This window comes from Amblyraja radiata, chromosome 9 (assembly GCF_010909765.2).
Source record: "Amblyraja radiata isolate CabotCenter1 chromosome 9, sAmbRad1.1.pri, whole genome shotgun sequence".
NCBI lineage: Eukaryota > Metazoa > Chordata > Chondrichthyes > Rajiformes > Rajidae > Amblyraja > Amblyraja radiata.
Genome location: NC_045964.1, coordinates 36207414 through 36227324, shown reverse-complemented (window position 1 = coordinate 36227324; position 19911 = coordinate 36207414). Strand labels below are relative to the sequence as shown.

The 19911-nt window shown below is 43.1% G+C and overlaps 1 protein-coding gene across 2 annotated transcripts in view; it reads left to right on the top strand.

Moving 5' to 3' along the window:
• baz1a (bromodomain adjacent to zinc finger domain 1A) overlaps positions 1-5366 on the top strand; it is a 108530-nt gene extending 103164 nt beyond the window's left edge. For both annotated transcript variants that reach the window (XM_033027117.1, XM_033027118.1), the window contains exons 27-28: positions 81-168; positions 4332-5366. In XM_033027117.1, the coding sequence (XP_032883008.1) occupies positions 81-168; positions 4332-4528 (285 nt within the window). In that variant the 3' untranslated portion in view covers positions 4529-5366. The remainder of the gene's footprint in view (positions 1-80; positions 169-4331) is intronic.
• Positions 5367-19911: the final 14545 nt, after the last annotated feature.

The following is a 19911-nucleotide window of genomic DNA, read 5'->3' as shown; positions in this document are numbered from 1 at the left end:
GAGTTCATTGCAGTGTAATTTAATGTTTTAATCAGAATGCATCACATATGGACAAGAAATAAGATTTTTTTTTCTCACAGGTTACCGATTATTACGATATTATTAAGAAGCCAGTTGCCTTAAATATCATACGTGAAAAACTAAACAGATGTGAATATAACTTTGCATGTAAGTTTCAAGTTTGCGGTTTACATACCTTATGCTTTATTTCAAATTAATGATAATTTGTTTGCTTTTTGGTCAATTAGATTAACCATAATTTTTACTAACTATGCCGTGAAAACTCCTTAAATTGCTGCTGTAAAAAATACTTGAGCTGCACAAATTAGACTATTTGTCATTTTCTAATGTATTGAGCGCATTGTGAAGGGAGGGCTGGAATCTGTGTTAAACACATTTTAAATCTCCCATATCCCTCAGTTGTGATATGACCAGCCTCAGGATTTTCTTCCTTGAGCTACTGCTTCTTCGGCTGCCACAAATATTAAAGTTCACATAATGTTCACAATAAAACACTATTAATCTGGCACACTCAGGACTTGCATGATGCCTGACAGTTTGCTATTCCAGTTAATACCCCAAAACATTTGATTCACCGTAAGGTGTTGAAGAGTTGAAATTTTCTAGCCATTCAATGTTTCAAGAAAGCACAGGAAATGGAACTCTGCTGTATTCAGAATGAAGATGAGGTGCCCTGGTGAGTTTCAACGGTGGTTTGGAAACCAGGCCCAGTGAGTTTAAAGGGTGTTCAAGAGCCAAGGCCCGACTGAGCCAGATACCAAAGTATCAAATTTCCGAACAATTTGATAGAAAATTGACAAAGATCTACCTTGCTTATTAATATCAGAATATTGCTGAGTGAAATTATACAAATGTCTTGCATGAAGGGACATGGTTCTCTGCTAGCTATACAAGTTAGCAACTGATACTAAGACATTTCCCACAGTGGATTTGCACTTTTCTGGTGTGACTTGGTCTAAGGCCACCTTAAAGCAATCTGTGATATCCACTAGTTATGACATTGAGCTGGTTCAACAACAATTGGGATTGCACCATTTTCACATGGCACATAACTAGGAAAAATGTGCATATTTGTAAGAATATTTTCATGAGCATAGACCATAGAAAAGTACAGCGTGGTAGCCCTTTCAGCCCAAAATGCCTGATGAACATGATGCCAAGATTTTCTGCACGTGATGCATATCACTCCATTTCAATTGAGATAAGCTGATGTTTTGAAGAAAAATTATAGTTCATTTTTAAATGATGCTTTTTTTGGAGGAAACAATACACCAGTACAAAAACTTATGTTTTTACTCTACTTACGTAGAGTTTTCAGGTAATTACATTTCTCAGGATTAACTTTTACACTATGCATCATTTATTAGCCTAGTTGAACCTTATTCAAGCAGGTGTCGATTTGAATGACCTTTAATTAAAAATGATCGTGAAATTGAGGCTCATATCAAAGTCACTGATTTTGCATTGATTACTACTCTGAAAACTGTGGAAGTATATCTTCTGAGAATCAGACATCCATGGCAACAATTTTCATGTTCATAAGTTCTAGGAGCAAAATTAGGACATTCGGCCCATCAAGTCTACTCTATTCAATCATGGTTGATCTATCTTTCCCTCTCAACCCCATTCTTCTGCCTTCTCCCCATAACCCTTGATACCCTTATTAATCAAGATTCTGTCAATTTCCACCTTAAAAATATCCATTGACAGCTGTCTGTAGCAATGAATTCCACAGATTCACCACCCTCTGACTAAAGCTATTCCTCCTCGTCTCCTTTCAATAGGTATGTCCTTTTATTCTGAGGCCATAGCCACTGGTCCTAGACTCTGCCAATAGTGGAAACATTCTCTCCTCATTCACTCTATCCAGGCCTTTCACTATTCGGTAAGGTCCCTCCTCATTCCTTCTAAACTGCAGGTCCAGTGCCTTCAAACGGTAATCACATGATAACCCAATCATTCTTGGGATCTTTCTCATAAACCTCCTGTGGACCCTCCAATACCAGCATATCTTTCCTCAGATATGGGGCACAAAACTGCTCATGATACTCCAAATATGGTCTGACCAGTGCTTTATAACGCTTCAGCATTACATCCCTGTTTTTAAATTCTAGCCCTTGAGATAAATGCTAGCATTGCATTTGCCTTCCTTATTACCGATTCAACTTGCAAATTAACTTTTGGAAATCTTGCTCCAGCATTCCCAAGTCCCTTTGCACCTCCAATTTCTGAATTCTCTCCCCATTTAGAAAATAGTCTACGCCTTTATTCCTACAACCAAAAGAGATGACTTCACAATTTGCTATGCTGTACCCCATCTGCCACTGCTCAACCCACCCTCTCTCTTCCCCCCCCCCCCCCCCTGCACACAACCTGTCCAAGTCCTTCTGCAGAGTCCCTGCTTTCTCTACATTACTTGCCCCATCCACCTATCCTCTCCCCTCTTGAATGGCTTCCTGAACCACAGTGCCCCAGTCAGGTTGCTCATCCTACAGCCCCCACATTTGTCTGCACAGGGAGCAAGAATCTCAGACCTGCTTAACAAGCTCAAGGGCTGAGGTTCCTCTAACACTGCCCTTGCCACTATTCCCTTGCTTGTCTCACTTGCAGTCACATCCTCCTCTTGACCATGGACCATGTTGGAAGCAGTTACTCTTAACAGGTGTGACTGCTTCCAGAAACACAGCGTCCAGGTAATTCACTCCTTGATGTGCTGCAGAGCTTGAAGCTTAGACTCCAGGTCGTCAACTTTGAGTTCTTCAATCTCCCAACACTGGCTTCAGATGTGGTCGCCATGAACCACCAAGGAGTCCACCAGCTGCCACATCATGCAGCTGCAGCACATCACGTAATCCTGCATGCCTACTTTGTGTATCCGACAACCCCTTTTTACACTTCTTTTTAAACAAAATTGCTGGAAATATCAGCGTATCATTCCCAAGACTCCGAATCCACTGGTTTAATTACACAGAAAGCCCGCATACACAATAATCCCACAATAATCCCAGGAAACCCGTGAAACCCTAGACAGTGTAGTAAATTGCACACGTCCAGCAAGTGTAGAGAGAAGCAGGTTTATTGTACCAAATAGAGAGGTTAGAAATCAAACACGTTTACATTTGCAGCGAAGGGGAAGACTTGGTATAAGAAAAGGACTGACTGATAGGTGGCGACGAAGACTGAATTACACAAATGTCGGTGCTGATTGAAAGAAGGCAGTATAGGCATGTTAATTACATCTGGAGGTGTTAAATAGATGTAGAGAGGATGGAGGACAGAAGAGAGAAGGGGAAAAAATCCTCAAACTGAGATGAAAAAGTGCAGAATATGCTGGAACTCATGAATATGAGAATCACGGAAACAGCAAATCAAATGTAAACTGAGGAGGGAGTTGAAAGATCAGACGCTGTTCTAAGTTTGCTTTGGGCATTTGAAGAATTTAGCTGTGGATGTGGGGTGGGGAACTGAAGTGACAGACTACTGGAAACTGAAGTTCATCCTTGGAAACTGGCTGACTTTTGCTTTTAGTTTATTTTCACCAATGTGAACGAGTCCATACCATGAGTATAACTTCTACTTACATGTATTGTATTTGGGGCTCTCAATGTTATCTGCATAACACTGGAGAAACCAAATGCAGGGTAGATAACTGCAGAACAATCTTGCCTTTTCCTGTCACTTCGATTCTCCTTCCCACTCCCACATTGGTCATTTTATTTTTAGTCTCTTGCATTGTTTGAACAACAGCATCTTCCCTCTCAGAATGTTCCAACCCACAGGACTCAACATATAATTCAAGTATTGCAGAGAGCAGGATCTCTAGTTAGTATCAGAACTGGCCAATTATGGTGGAAGATCATCAATTTCCAATGTTATATTTTTTCTCTCTGCAGTATTATGAGTTACAATAATAATGAGCACCAATCACTTTCATTTCTGATTTCCAGCAACTGCAGTGATTTGTTCCTAAATACTTGATTTATCCCTCATTCGTCTTCTATTGTAGCTTCTCCAAACATGTAATTAATGTGCCTTCACTAACCCCTTGGACAACCCCATCACCTTGCCATTCATTCTCTCCTGGTCTCAAGTGGCACACAGATATTCCCTCTGTTCTCACCACTGCTCCTCCTGTGCAACCCATTTGATTTCAGACTTTTAGTTTGAACATAATCAACCTAAAACATTCTCTTTCTACAGATGCTGCATGACATGCTAAATATTTTCAGCATTATCTGTTTTTGGTTCATAGATCTCGTATATCTAAAGAGGATTAAGGTCCCAAATTAAAAATTTGTTTTTCTCTTCAGCGGATTTTATTAATGATGTGGAATTGATGTTTACAAACTGCTTTGAATACAATCCTCGAAACACAAGTGAAGCAAAAGCTGGGATGAAACTTCAAGCCTTCTTTCACAATCAAGTAGAAAAGCTGGGATTAACAATAAAACCGACCAATGTGGACCATACACCGCAACCTCCTATTACCAAAAGATCAAGAATTTAAGGTTGTTCAATGGTGTACTTTAATTAGGAACATTTAGAATTTGTCATGTTCCATTTCTGAAATGAAAACTAGAATCATGCCACAGACTGCCTTGCTCTTCTTATGAACTGCAATAACTTTTTACAACGTTGGAATGCGACCTGCACTGGACTAAAATTCTTTCTAAAGCACTCAGGAAGATGTAGTGTGAAACTGCATTTTGCTAAGATAATTTGTAGAGATTTCATAGTTTGTGTATATTGGATACAGTACTGTTTTACTGAATGATTTTTGTACTTTTTTGAAGTAACATTCATGTATCGTAGTGTCTTCCACCAAACACGGAGTAAATGCTATACTTTTATGAATCCAATTGTGGAGCTCTCCAGTGTTCTGATTTTGTGAAGAAATGTTGTTTAATTTAAAGGAAAATCAGTCACCAGTGTCCAGTTATAATTTTTACTTTAATTAAAAATAACTCTTGAAACCAACAAAAGAATGCTACACTACACATGAGTGAGAATTGTATATCATTTCAGTGCTGTATATGTTTCATGCTGGTGCAAATGATTGGTCTGTGAGAAAGATTAGATATTTATTCAATGTTGAAAACAATTTGTGGGTTTTGAATTTCTCCTGTATTTATGAAACTAATTGAAACGTGGGGGGAGGATTGAGTTTTTCCATGCTGCAACATTTTCTGATTTTTATTTTAAGCATGTCTTTTCAAATGCTCAATAAAACGTGGAATCCAGGAACTAGATTCTTATGTAATGTTTCCAACAGCAGTAGTATTGATAATGTGGTTTACTTTGTGAAAATAATTTTGTTTCTTTGTACAAATAAAAGGTTGAGATGATGCTTGTGTAATACCAGAAATAATGTGTAGATATCTTGAGTAGAGAAACCTTGAAGACCTCCTCTGAGCCATATTTGAACCACTACTGCAGCTGTGGAACCACAGTTCTTGCCTGCTGCGTATTGAGCAGGAAATTGATGTTTTGATAACCAATTAAATCATTCAATTGTCACTTTTTGTATGCAAACAGAATTCTGGTCATTGGATTGTGGATAATATAATCTACAGTAAAAGAAAAGCAGATTGTTCACATGTCTGGCTGAAGACAATGCTATGAATTTAATTTTACCTGCACAACTTGGTTTTGTCAATTTGTTACTTCAAATGTTATCATTGTGCAGCACAAAAACACGCCCTTTAACCCAACTCCAATTGGAGGTCTTCCAATTTCCATAATTTTTCTCTGGGGGGGGGGAACCCCATTAAGCCTGGTGGTGTACATCCTATCCCAGTAGACAAATTGCTGGGCTCCCACACTGACAAACATAAATGTTCCTTTCGTCTGGTAGCAGCAGTTGGGTTTTTTTATCTTGTATATGGTGGCATTCTGTTTGCAGCAGCCATTCAACCAACTGAACTCCACTGCAGCTCTTCAGGGATACAGTTCTATATTCCAGATAAACATGTTTCTCATGACTTCCTTCCTTATGGGCCTGTCCCACTTAGGCGACTTTTTAGGCGAGTGCAGGAGACTGCGCTCGCCGCATGTTCGCTGGTGGTCTCTGGTGAGTCTCCTTCATGGTCGCGGGAAGTTCCCGCATTATGGGAACTAGTTGCGGCCTCAGTATGGTCGCCGCAAATATTTCAACATGTTTGGTCGCCATGGAGAAAATCGATAATCCTGTAGTCGTAGGTGCAGTTGTAGTGGGGTCGCCATGTCATTATAGGTAGTCGTAGGTATTTTTAATTAATCGCCTTTGCTGACCGGTCATTTTCATTGGCTCATTGGAGGAAAAAAACGAGTTTTCAGAACCAAGGATAACCGACTGCCTGCCGAACTTCACCGCTGTGTATCTCTGGCTTATTAAAAGTTGTCTGGCTTATTAAAAGTTTCTCCACCCCTCTTTTAAAGGACTTACCGTATACTGTGCTAACCGTCTTAACCTTCCTGTTCATCGCGGTGTGTGTCTGTATCATCTTGGCTTTACACCGTGTTAATTTCAGACAGCGCTCCCTCCGCTTGTCCTGGCTCCCGCCTTTGCGGTGTGTGTTTTCCACTCTGACAGTTGCCGTTCCAGTTCCCGGTTTTTCAGGCGAGTGCCGGCAACTTGACAGTCGGCGGCAGTCCACTGAAAAATTGCCTTAGTGAGACAGGCCCATTACACTTGCCAGTGATAAATACATCATTTGTTCAGTCTTCCCTTCATTTCCCAAAGAAGCCACATTGCACTACTTATGGCAATATGGTAAAACTGGTGTTTAACCATCTCGGAGAGTGAAAACAGATGCTAAATCTTGTCCCCCAATACATAATTGGTGAATAATAAATTTCTGCAGTAAGTAATTCATTAATTTTGCTGTCATTTTCCAGATTAAATGCTTTTATTTCCCACCTGCTGTACGATTTGACTTTGAGCATTTTCTGGGCCATTAGGGTGCCTGATTAGATTACTAAATTAGTTCCAGTAATATAAACAATATGTTAACATTCCCTATATTTTGAGTGTAATTTGTATTGGTCTTAAAGATTTTGTCCCATACATCTGAACAATCTTGTATCATGAAAGACATGGCAAACTGCTCATTAACCTTCTGTTTACTTAAAGCAATGGTTTCCATATTGGAATGCATGACAATTAGGGTTACATATTAACTAAAAATCCTTTGAGTCGCAGAGCACTGGGAAATTGTGTCTTGGCAAATTCATTATTCTATTAGGCCTTCGGTATTTGAGAATGCTTCCACTATACTAACCTGGACACATATCTCTGACAAAGATACAAAGTGCTGGAGTAACTCAGTGGGTCAGCCAACATCCCTGGAGAATGTGATAAGTGATGTTTTGGGTTGGGACCCTTCTTCAGAATGATTGTGGTTGGAGGGTAGAAAGATGGAAGAGAGGAGGGCAGGGCAAATCTTGGTGAGTGACAGGTGAATACATGTATGGGGAGATTTTGATAGATGGTTGGACAAAGGCCAGAGATGAAAATACAGAAGGTTTGAGATAAGGATAGGATGGGTGCAAATTGTGACGCTAGGGGAAGGAACATAGAGGTAAGGGAAAAAATGGGCACGAGTCCACATTGGGTGCAGGGATGAGGGTCATGAAGGAAAAAAGGGGGTTCTTGGTAGGTTCATTACGTAAAATTGAAGAATTAAATGTTCATACCATGAAGTTATCAGCAACACAAGCGGAATATGAGTTGCTATTCATCCAGTTTACGTGTGACCTCACTCTGGCAATGGAGGCGGTGGTCAGACAGTTCCATAGAACCATCTGTGATAAACCATCCCCTAAGCACATCCGTAACCTCTGCCTGCATATTGAAACACAGAAATTGAGATCAAGGTGCTGCCACATCAGGCATCCTTCTCCGTTGCTGGATGATCAGAGTATAGTGAAAAGAAAAAGCTTATTGAGGTGGGACACACTTTATGTACAGCACTGCAGGTGAACTCAAACCTTACCTGGAGTAAGGTTACCAGTCTTGATTTTTAAAAGTGAATTATTTTCAATGAATAACAAAGTAAAATTGTTTGAAATAAATGAATTATTTAAAAAATATGAACATATAAAAATGTTTACCATATTAATTTAAAATACATTTGAAAATCTTTGACAGCAGTGTACAGGCATTCCTGAAGCAGGATCTGTCCTGCACAGCCCCAAAAAGTAATTGCAGCTATGGGAAAACTGCATGTACTAAGATATCCATATAACCATATAACAATTACAGCACGGAAACAGGCCATCTCGGCCCTACAAGTCCGTGCCGAACAATTATTTCCCCCTAGTCCCATCTACCTGCACTCAGACCATAACCCTCCATTCCTTTCCCATCCATATACCTATCCAATTTATTTTTAAATGATAAAATCGAACCTGCCTCCACCACTTCCACTGGAAGCTCATTCCACACAGCTACCACTCTGAGTAAAGACGTTCCCCCTCATGTTACCCCTAAACTTCTGTCCCTTAATTCTGAAGTCATGTCCTCTTGTTTGAATCTTCCCTACTCTCAATGGGAAAAGCTTGTCCACGTCAACTCTGTCTAACCCTCTCATCATTTTAAAGACCTCTATCAAGTCCCCCCTTAACCTTCTGCGCTCCAGAGAATAAAGACCTAACTTATTCAACCTTTCTCTGTAACTTAGTTGCTGAAACCCAGGCAACATTCTAGTAACTCTCCTCTGTACTCTCTATTTTGTTGACATCCTTCCTATAATTGGGTGACCAAAATTGTACACCATACTCCAGAATTGGTCTCACCAATGCCTTGTACAATTTTAACATTACATCCCAACTTCTATACTCAATGCTCTGATTTAGAAAGGCTAGCACACCAAAAGCTTTCTTTACCACCCTATCTACATGAGATTCCACCTTCAGGGAACTATGCACAGTTATTCCTAGATCTCTCTGTTCAACTGCATTCCTCAATTCGCTACCATTTACCATGTACGTCCTATTTTGATTTGTCCTCCCAAGATGTAGCACCTCACACTTATCAGCATTAAACTCCGTCTGCCATCTTTCAGCCCATTCTTCCAAATGGCCTAAATCTCTCTGTAGACTTTGGAAATCTACTTAATTATCCACAACACCACCTATCTTAGTATCATCTGCATACTTACTAATCCAATTTACCACACCTTCATCCAGATCATTGATGTACATGACAAACAACAGTGGACCCAACACAGATCCCTGAGGCACCCCACTAGTCACCTGCCTCCAACCTGACAAACAGCCATCCACCATTACTCTCTGGCGTCTCCCATTCAGCCACTGTTGGATCCATCTTGCTACTCCTGCATTTATACCCCACAATTTAACCTTCTTAACAAACCTTCCATGTGGAACCTTGTCAAAGGCCTTACTAAAGTCCATATAGACAACATCCACTGCTTTACCCTCATCAATTTCCCTAGTAACCTCTTCAAAAAAATTCAAGAAGATTTGTCAAACGTGACCTTCCAGGCACAAATCCATGTTGACTGTTCCTAATCAGACCCTGTTTATCCAGATGCTTATATATATTATCTCTAAGTATCTTTTCCATTAATTTGCCCACCACTGAAGTCAAACTAACGGGTCTATAATTGCTAGGTTTACTCTTAGAACCCTTTTTAAACAATGGAACAACATGCGCAGTACGCCAATCCTCGGGCACTATTCCCGTTTCTAATGACATTTGAAATATTTCTGTCATAGCCCCTGCTATTTCTACACTAACTTCCCTCAATGTCCGAGGGAATATCCTGTCAGGACCTGGAGACTTATCGACTTTTATATTTTTCAAAAGTGCCAGTACTTCTTTTTCTTTGAATCTCATAGTATCCATAGCTACTCTACTTGTTTCCCTTACCACACATAATTCAATATCCTTCTCCTTGGTGAATACCGAAGAAAAGAAATTGTTCAATATCTCCCCCATCTCTTTTGGCTCTGCAGATAGCTGTCCACTCTGTCTCTCTAATGGACCAATTTTATCCCTCGTTATCCTTTTGCTATTAATATAGCTGTAGAAACCCTTTGGATTTACTTTCACCTTACTTGCCAAAGCAACCTCATATCTTCTTTTAGCTTTTCTAATTTCTTTCTTAAGATTCTTTTTACATTCTTTATACTCCTCAAGCACCTCATTCACTCCATGCTGCCTATAATTATTGTAGATCTCTCTCTTTTTCTGAACCAAGTGTCCAATTTCCCTTGAAAACCAGGGTTCTTTCCAATTTTTACTATTTCCTTTCAACCGAACAGGGACATAAAGATTCTGTACTCTTAAAATTTCCCCTTTAAATGTCCTCCATTTCTCTTCTACATCCTTCCCATAAAACAAAATGTCCCAAATCACTCCTTTTAAATCATTTCGCATCTCATCAAAGTTAGCCTTTCTCCAATCAAAAATCTCAACCCTAGATCCAGTTCTGACCATCTCCATAATTATATTGAAACTAATGGTATTGTGATCACTGACCCGAAGTGCTCCCCAACGCATACCTCCGCCACCTGACCTGTCTCATTTCCTAACAGGAGGTCCAGCACTGCCCCTTCTCTAGTAGGTACCTCTATGTATTGCTGCAAAAAACTATCCTGCAGACATTTTACAAACTCCAAACCATCCAGCCCATTTACAGAATGTGTTTCCCAGTCTATGTGTGGAAAATTGAAATCTCCCACAATCACTTCCTTGTGCTTACTACTGATATCTGCTATCTCCTTACATATTTGCTCTTCCAATTCTCCCTATAAGTGTAGCTACACCTTTCCCACTTCTCAGTTCCACCCAAATAGCCTCCCTAGACGAGCCCTCCAATCTATCCTGCCAAAGCACTGCTGTAATATCTTCCCTGACAAGCAATGCAACACCTCCACCTCTTGCCCCTCCAATTCTATCACACCTGAAGCAACGAAATCCTGGAAGATCACGTGCAATGTGGTATTTTAGAGCCCAGAAGCTCTGGCTTTCACTTCGGGTGGAAAGATAGAATGTTGGGCATCATTCTGGACCAAGAGTAATAATGTTGCCTCCCACCACTCCAATGCCCTGCATTCTTTTGCTGCTTGCAAGCAATGTATGTTGGCAAGAGTGTCATAAGGTCATAAGTGATCGGAGTAGAATTTGGCCATTCAGCCTATCAAGTCTACTCCGCCATTCAGCTGTGGCTGATCTATCTCTCCTGTCTAACCCCATTCTCCTGCCCTCTCCCCATAACCTCTGACACCTGTACTAGTCAAGAATCTATCTCCGCCTTAAAAATATCCACTGACTTGGCCTCCACAGCCTTCTGTAGCAAACAATTCCACAAATTCAACATTTCTCATCTCTTTCCTAAAATAATGTCCTTTAATTCTATGACCTCTAGTCCTAGAGTCTCCCCTCTAGTGGAAACATCCTCTCCACAACTACTCTATCCAAGCTTTTCACTATTCTGTACGTTTCAATGAGGTCCCCCCCTCATTTTTCTAAACACCAACGAGTACAGGCCAAGTGCCGACGAACACTCATCGTAAGTTAACCTACTCATTCCTGGGATCATTCTTGTAAACTTCCTCTGGACCCTCTCCAGAGCCAGCACATCCTTCCTCAGATATGGTGCCCAAAATTGTACACAATATTCCAAATGCTGCCTTAGCAGCACATTATAAAGCCTCAGCATTACATCCCTGTTTTTGTATACAAGCCCTCTTGAAATAAATGTTAGCATTGAGTTTGCTTTCTTTACTACCGATTTGACTTGCAGATTAACTTTAGGGAATCCTGCACCAGCACTCCCAAGTCCCTTTGCACCTCCAATTTCTGGATTCTCTCCCCATGCAGAAAATAGTCTATCTTTATTCCTACTACCAAAATGCATGACTTCACACTTGGCTACACTATATTCCATCTGACACTTCTCCGCCCACCCTCCCAATTTGACCAAGTCCTGCAGAGTTCCTGCTTTCTATACAGAACCTCCCCATCCACCTATTTTTGTATCCGCAAACTTGGCCACAAAGCCTTCAATCCCATCATCCAAATTATTAATAGACAACGTGAAGAGTAGTGGCCCCAGTACTGACCACTGCGGAACTCCGCTAGTCCATGGCAGCCAACCAGAAAAAGCCCCCTTTATTGCCACTCTTTGTCTTCTGCCATCCAGCCAACCTGCTATCCATGCTTAAGAAAGAACTGCAGATGCTAGAAAAATCAAAGGGAGACAAAATTGCTGGAGAAACTCAACGGGTGAGGCAGTATCTATGGAGCGAAGGAATAGGTGACGTTTCGGGTCAAGACCCTTCTTCAGACTGAAGAAGAAAGAAAGAGGTCGAGACAGTAGGCTGTGGGGGAGCTGGGGAGGGGAAGGAGGGAGAAAGCAAGGACTACCTGAAATTGGAGAAGTCAATGTTCATACCGCTGGGGTGTAAAGTATCCAAGCGAAATATGAGGTGCTGCTCCTCCAATTTGCTCCTCCAACTCACTCTGGCCATGGAGGAGGCCCAGGGCAGTAAGGTCTGATTCGGAATGGAAGGGGGAGTTGAAGTGCTGAGCTACCGGGAGATCAGGTTGGTTAATGCGAACTGTGCGGAGGTGTTGGCCGAAGCGATCGCCAAGCCTGCGCTTGGTCTCACCGATGTGGAGCAGTTGACACTTAGAACAGCGGATGCAATAGATGAGGTTGGAGGAGATGCAAGTGAATCTCTGCCTCACCTGGAAAGACTGCTTGGGTCCTTGGATGGGGGAGGTAAAGGGACAAGTGTTTCCTGCAGTTGCAAGAGAAAGTACCAGGGGACGGGGTGGTTTGAGTGAGAAGGGACGAATTAACCAAGGAGTTGCCCAGAGGATTGCCCAGAGCTTACGTGGATCTTGGACAAGCAGCAACAAAGAGAAGCAGGGAGAAGAGCTGATTGGCTGAATCCCTTGGGAAAGGTGAGTTGGAGGGGGAAAGCAGTTTAAAAAGAGCACCAAAAAGCAGCCAGAGTTAGCCCAGAGCTTACGTGGATCTTGGACAAGCAACGACAAAGAGAAGCCCGTGTGAAAAGTTAGTAAGTCACAGGCGAAAAACAGTTTAAAACTGAGGAATTTGGTTTGCAAATTGGTAAATTAGGTAATTTATCGGTCAATATAAGCAAGGCTGCTCTAAGAGAGAGGCAGTGAGAGAAGTGTGACTCTTTTGCTGCGAGTCTTCAGCGAGGAGGCTGAGGGAGGACGCCACACCAAACGCTGGAGAGGGAGAGACGAAAGAAGATGTCAAGCAAGCTGATTCAGTGTGATGCTTGCAGTATGTGGGAGGTCAAGGACACCTCTGGTGCCTCTGGCTGCCACAAATGTGAGAAGTGCATCCAGGTACAGCTCCTGAAGGACTGTGTTGGGGAACTGGAGAAGCAAGTGGATGACCTCAGGTTTGTCCGAGAAACTGAGTTGTTCTTCGACAAGTCCTACAGTAAGATTGTTACACCTAAGGATATGGAAGAGAGAAGGTGGGTGACGGTGAGAAAGGGAAGGAAACATGGAATGCAAAGGTCCCCGGGTGTTGTACCTCTTGTGAACAGGTTCACCCACTTAGAAGCTGTCGAGACAGAAGACGTTATCACACTGAGTGCTGTTGAGCCAAAACCAAAGAGGCCGACGTCAGGCAACGCCGTGGTAGTTGGAGACTCCATTGTGAGAGGTACGGACAGGGGTATCTGCGGCAACAGACGGGATTCGAGGATGGTGCCAGGATCCAGGATGTCACGGACAGAGTGCAGAAAATCCTCAAGGTCGAAGGTGAACAGCCGGAAGTGGTAGTGCATGTTGGCACAAACGATGTCGGAAAGAAGGGGATGAATATTCTGAAGCGTGACTTTAGAGTGCTCGGAAAAGTGCTAAAAGGCAGGACCTCCAGGATGGTTATCTCCGGTTTGCTTCCAGTTCCTCGTGCTGGCGAGAGCAGGAACAGGGGACCTGAATGTGTGGCTGAGGAACTGGCGCAGGGGGTAGGGATTTAGATTCTTAGACCACTGGGATCTGTTTTGGAGTATGGGGGAACTGTACAAAAGGGACAAATTGCACCTTAACAGGTGGGGGACCGGCATTCTGGCAGGCAGGTTTGCCACTGCTACGCAGGTGGTTTTAAACTAAATAGGGGGGGGTGTCAAATGGGATAGTCGAGGATGGAGTTAAAGAGAGTAAAGGGATAGTTAATTACCCCAGAATTAACGGGGAAGGAAGCTCACAAAGGGATAGGAGAGTATGGCCAAGTGTAATAGGGATCGATGTGAAAGGTGAGATGCGTAAGGAATTTAAAATATTGTATATGAATGCGCGAAGTATAAGAAGTAAAGTAGATGAGCTTGAGGCTCAGTTAGAGGTTGGTGGATATGACATTGTGGGGATTACTGAGACGTGGCTGCAGGAGGATCGGGCCTGGGAACTTAATATTCAGGGTTATACATCCTATAGAAAGGACAGGCAGGTGGGCAGAGGAGGGGGGGAATTCAGACCCTTGCGAGGGAAGACATAGGGACTGACGAGGTAGAGTCACTGTGGATTGAGTTGAGGAATTGTAAAGGCAAGAAGACACTAATTGGTGTTATCTACATACCCCCAAATAGTAGCCCGAATATAGGGTGTAAGTTGCAGCCGGAGTTAAAACTGGCATGTAATAAAGGTAATGCCACTGTGGTGATGGGGGATTTCAATATGCAGGTAGACTGGGAAAATCAGGTTGGTTCAGGACCCCAAGAAAGAGAGTTTGTTGGTGCCTCCGAGATGGATTCTTAGAGCAGATTGTATTGGAGCCGACCAGAGAAAAGCCAATTCTGGATTTAGCATTGTCCAATGAACCAGATTTGATAAGAGAACTCGAGGTAAAGGAACCGCTTGGAGGTAGTGATCATAATATGATTAGTTTTAATCTGCAATTTGAGAAGGAGAAGGTTAAATCGGAAGTGTCAGTGATGCAGTTGAACAAAGGGGACTATGAAGGCATGAGAGGGGAGCTGGCCTCCTCCCAGGCCAAGATAGACTGGAAAGGGATCCTAGCAGGAACGATGGTGGAACAGCAATGGCAGGAATTTCTGGGCATAATCCGGAAGACGCAGGATCATTTCATTCCAAAAAGGAAGAAAGATTCTAAGGGTAGTAGGAGGCAACCGTGGCTGACAAAATAAGTTAGGGATAGAATAAACCAAAAAGAAAAGATGTATAATACAAGAGTAGCCGGAAGCCAGAGGATTGGGAAACTTTCATAGGACAACAGAAGGAAACAAAACGGGCAATACGGGCTGAAAAGATGAAGGACGAGGGGAAGCTGTCCAGGAATATAAAGAAGGACAGTAAAAGCTTCTTTAGATATGTTAAGGGAAAAAGAATAGCAAAGTCAAATGTGGGTCGCTTGAAGGCAGATACGGGTGAAATTATTATGGGGAACAAGGAAATGGCAGAAGAGTTGAACAGATACTTCGGATCAGTCTTCTCTAAGGAAGACACAAACTCCCAGAAGTACTGGAGGACAGAGGATCTAAAGGGGTAGAGGAACTGAAATAAATTTTCATTAGGCGAGAAATAGTATTGGGTAGGCTAATGGTGCTGAAGGATGATAAATCCCCTGATGGTCTGCATCCCAGGGTCCTCAGGGAGGTGGCTCTAGAAATAGTGGACGCAATGGTGATCATTTTCCAATGTTCAATAGATTCAGGATCAGTTCCTGTGGACTGGAGGATAGCTAATATTATCCCACTTTTCAAGAAAGGAGCGAGAGAGAAAATGGGGAATTAGCCTGACTTCGGTGGTGGGAAAGGTGCTGGTCAATTATTAAAGAGGTAATAATGGAGCATTTGGATAGCAGTAAAAGGATTAGTCCAAGTCAGCATGGATTTATGAAAGGAAAATCATGCTTGACATCTTCTGGAATTTTTTGAGGATATGACAAGTAAAATGGATGAAGGGGAGCCAGTGGATGTAGTGTATCTAGGCTTTCAGAAAGCCTTCGATACGATCCCGCACGGGAGACTGGTGACTAAAATTAGAGCACATGGTATTGGGGGTAGGGTGTTGACATGGATCGAAAATTGGTTGACAGACAGGAATTGACAGTGATATTTCAAGAATCACTAGAGATAGGAGAAGTCCAAGATGATTGAAAAATGCCAATATTACCACACTGCACAAGAAGAGAGCAAAGCAGAATAGTGGAAACTATAGGCCATTTACTCTGACTTTGATGGTTGGTAACATTCTAAAGTCCACTAGACCAAGTGGAACCCGTTGGGCCCTGTTCCCCCAACGCAATATTCCACCACTCACCCATAGCCCCCAACTGCGCAGGCAGGGCTCATTTCCCCTCTATCCTGGTGGGGGATGGAGGTGTAGAGTGACTGGACATCCATGGTGAAGATGAGGGAGTGGGGGCCTGGAAAACAGAAGTCATGGAGGAGACGAAGAGCGTGTGAGGTGTCTTGGACATAGGTAGGGAGGGATTTGACTAGGGGGATAGGATGGAGTCGAGGTATGTGGAAATAAGCTCGGAGGGACAATAACAAGCAGAAACAATGGGTCTGCCAGGACAGTCAGGTTTGTGGATTTTGGAGTAAAATCGGGCCGTGTGGGGCTGGGGAACGATGAGGTTGAAGGCTTGGGAGGACACAGAGCCAGAAGCGATGAAACCAGTGATGGTGTTTGAGATAATGGCCTGGTGCTCGTCTGTGGGGTCATGGTCCAAGGATAAGTAGGAGGAGGTGTCTGAGGCGCCTGGCCTCAGACGGGTAGAGGTCAGCGCGCCAGACTACCATGGCACCTCCCTTGTCGGCAGGTTTGATCTCCCAGTCGGGGTTGTTCCAGAGGAGGTCTGTACGTTCAGTGGGGGGGGAGAGGTTCGAGTGAGAAAGGAGAGTGGAAAAATTGAGGCGGTTGATGTCCCGCCGGCAGATTAAAATGAAATGGTCTAAGGCAGGTAGATGGCCATGAGGGGGAGTCCAAGATGAGGGGATCCATTGGAGACGGAAGGAGCGGTCATTACTAGGGGGTGAGGATTCCTTCCCCAGGAAAAATGCGTGGATACGGAGGCGATGAGAGAAGAGCTCCACATCATGGTGGACACGGAACTCATTGAGGTGAGGACGAAGGGGAACAAAGGTGAGGCCTCTGCTGAGAACAGACCGTTCGGTATAAGAGAGTGGGAGGTCAGGGAAGGGGGGGGGGGGGAGTTGGTGAACAGTATCTGCCCTTTGATACCATGGGCTCATCATAGCAGCCTCATGTATGGCACCTTATCAAAGGCTTTCTGAAAATCTAAGTAAATAACATCTATTGACTCTCCTTTGCCTGTCCTGCTATTTACTTCTTCAAAGAATTCCAGCACATTTGTCAAGCAAGACCTCCCCTTCACAAGGCCATGCTGACCGGACTATTTTATTGTGAACTTCTACGTAATTACGCCAAAACGGTACAAGATAGCGCAACCATTTTTGGACCACCTTACTCACCATTGTCCTGTGGTGCCATGTATCAAGTTTCGTTCAGATCTATGTTATATTTTACAAGTTATTCACTTTACAAAACCCCACTTTGTAAAAAATCTTTCATCTGCACTGGCAATTAGCAGCTATGATGTCACAATGGGATCTAATTTACACAAACTGCCCCTCACCAGTGTTCCACTGGCAGTTAGCAGTGTGATGTCACAGTGGGATCTCATTTACATAAACTGCCCATCAACAGAGTTCCACCCAGTGCAATGAGAGATTTGTTACATTGTTGTAAGGAGAGGGGGGGAGGGGAGGAGGAGAAATGTTGTTTAAACATTGTGTTTAGTGGGGAGTGCGATAGGGGAGAGGTGAGGAATGGGGGAGGAGGGGGTAGGGAGGGGAGAGGGTTTATGGAGGGAGGGAGTAACTGAGGGTAGGGGAAAGGAGAGGGAGGGAGAGTTGAGTGGGGGGGGGAGGAGGAGAGGGGAAAGAAGAGGGATGGTGAAGAGGCGGTGGGAGTGCTAAGGTTTGAGGGGAAATGAGCCCTGCCTGCGCAGTTGGGGGCTATGGGTGGATGGTGGAATATTGCGTTGGGGGAACAAGGCCCAACGGGTTCCACTTGGTCTAGTGGACTTTAGAATGTTACCAACCATCAAAGTCAGAGTAAATGGCCTATAGTTTCCACTATTCTGCTTTGCTCTCTTCTTGTGCAGTGTGGTAATATTGGCATTTTTCAATCATCTGGGACTTCTCCTATCTCTAGTGATTCTTGAAATATCACTGTCAATGCCTCCACAACCTCTAAAGCCACCTCTTTCAGAACCCTAGAGTGCAGTCCATCCAGTCCAGGTGACATCCACCTTCAACCCTTTCAGCTTCGCAAGCACCTTCTCCCTAGTAATAGCCAATCCACTAACTTGCACCCCCTGACTCTTGAATTTCAGGCACATTACTGGTGTCTTCCAGTGTGAGGACTGAAACAAAAATGTTATTCAACTCCACTGCCATTTCTTTATTGCCCATTATCACTTCTCCTCTGTCATTCTCCAGTGGTCCAACTTCCAGTCTTGCCTCTTTCTTACTCTTTATATAACTGAAGAAACTCTTGCTATCCTCTTATATTATTGGCTAGCTTACCTTCGCATTTCATCTTTTCTCCCCGTATTGCCTTTTTAGTTACCTGTTGTTCTTTAAAAGCTTCCCAATCCTCTGGCTTCCCACTAATCTTTGCTATGTTATGCGCCTTCTCTTTTAGTTTTATACTGTCCTTGACATCCCTTGTCAGCTAGTTGCCTCTTTCTCCCCCTAGAATCTTTATTCCTCTTTGGAATGAAAAGATCCTGCATCTTCCAGATTATTCCCAGAAATTCCTGCCATTGCTGTTCCCCCATCACCCCTGCTAGGGTCCTTTTCCAGTCAACTTTGGCCGGCTCCTCCCTCATGCCTCTGTAGTCCCCTTTGCTCAGCTGCATACCGACACACCCAATTTCATCTTCACTCTCTCAAATTGCAGATTAATACTTATCATGTTGTGGTTGCTATCTCCTAATGGTTCCTTTACCTTAAGTTCCCTTATCAAATCCGGTTCATTATATAACACTAAATCCAGAAATCCACTAAATCCAGAATTGCCTTTTTCCTAGTAGGCTCAACTACAAGCTGCTTTAAGATTCTATCTCGGAGGCACTCTACAAATTCCCTTTCTTGGGGTCCAACCTGATTTTCCCAGTCTACCTGCATATTGAAATCTCCCAGGACCACTATGGCATTTTTTACATGCCAATTTTGTATCCTGATGTAACTTGTACCCTACATCCTGGTTACTGTTTGGGGGCATGTAAATAACTCCCATTAGAGTATTTTTACCCTTATAATTTCTCAGCTCTATCCATAATGATTCTACATCTTCTGATCCTATGTCACCCCTCGCTAAGGACTGAATTTCATTCCTAACCAACAGAGCTACCCCACCCCCCTCTGCCCACCTTTCTGTCCTTCCGATAGGACGTATAACCCTGAATATTCAGCTCCAAGCTTTGATTATCTAGCAGCCACTTTTCTGTAATTCCCACAACATCATACCTGCCTATTTCCAACTGTGCTACAAGTTCATCCACTTTGTTCCTTGTGCTACATGTATTCAAATATACCTTCAATTCGGTGTTGACCACCACTCCTCTCACAACCATCCCGATTTTTCCCGACCTAACTCTCTTCTCCCTTTTTAAACTTTCTGTCCTATTTCTGGAGATGACCGTGACCTTTCCTGCACTCTCTTTCCCATTAACTCCACACCTACACTTCAACGTTGTTGACCCCACCCCCCCACTATTTAGTTTAAACCCACGTTGTAGCACTAGCAAATCTGCCTGCCAGAATGTTGGTCCCCCTCCAGTTAAGGTGCAACCCGTCCCTTTTGTACAGGTCACCCCTGCCCCAGAAGAGATTCCA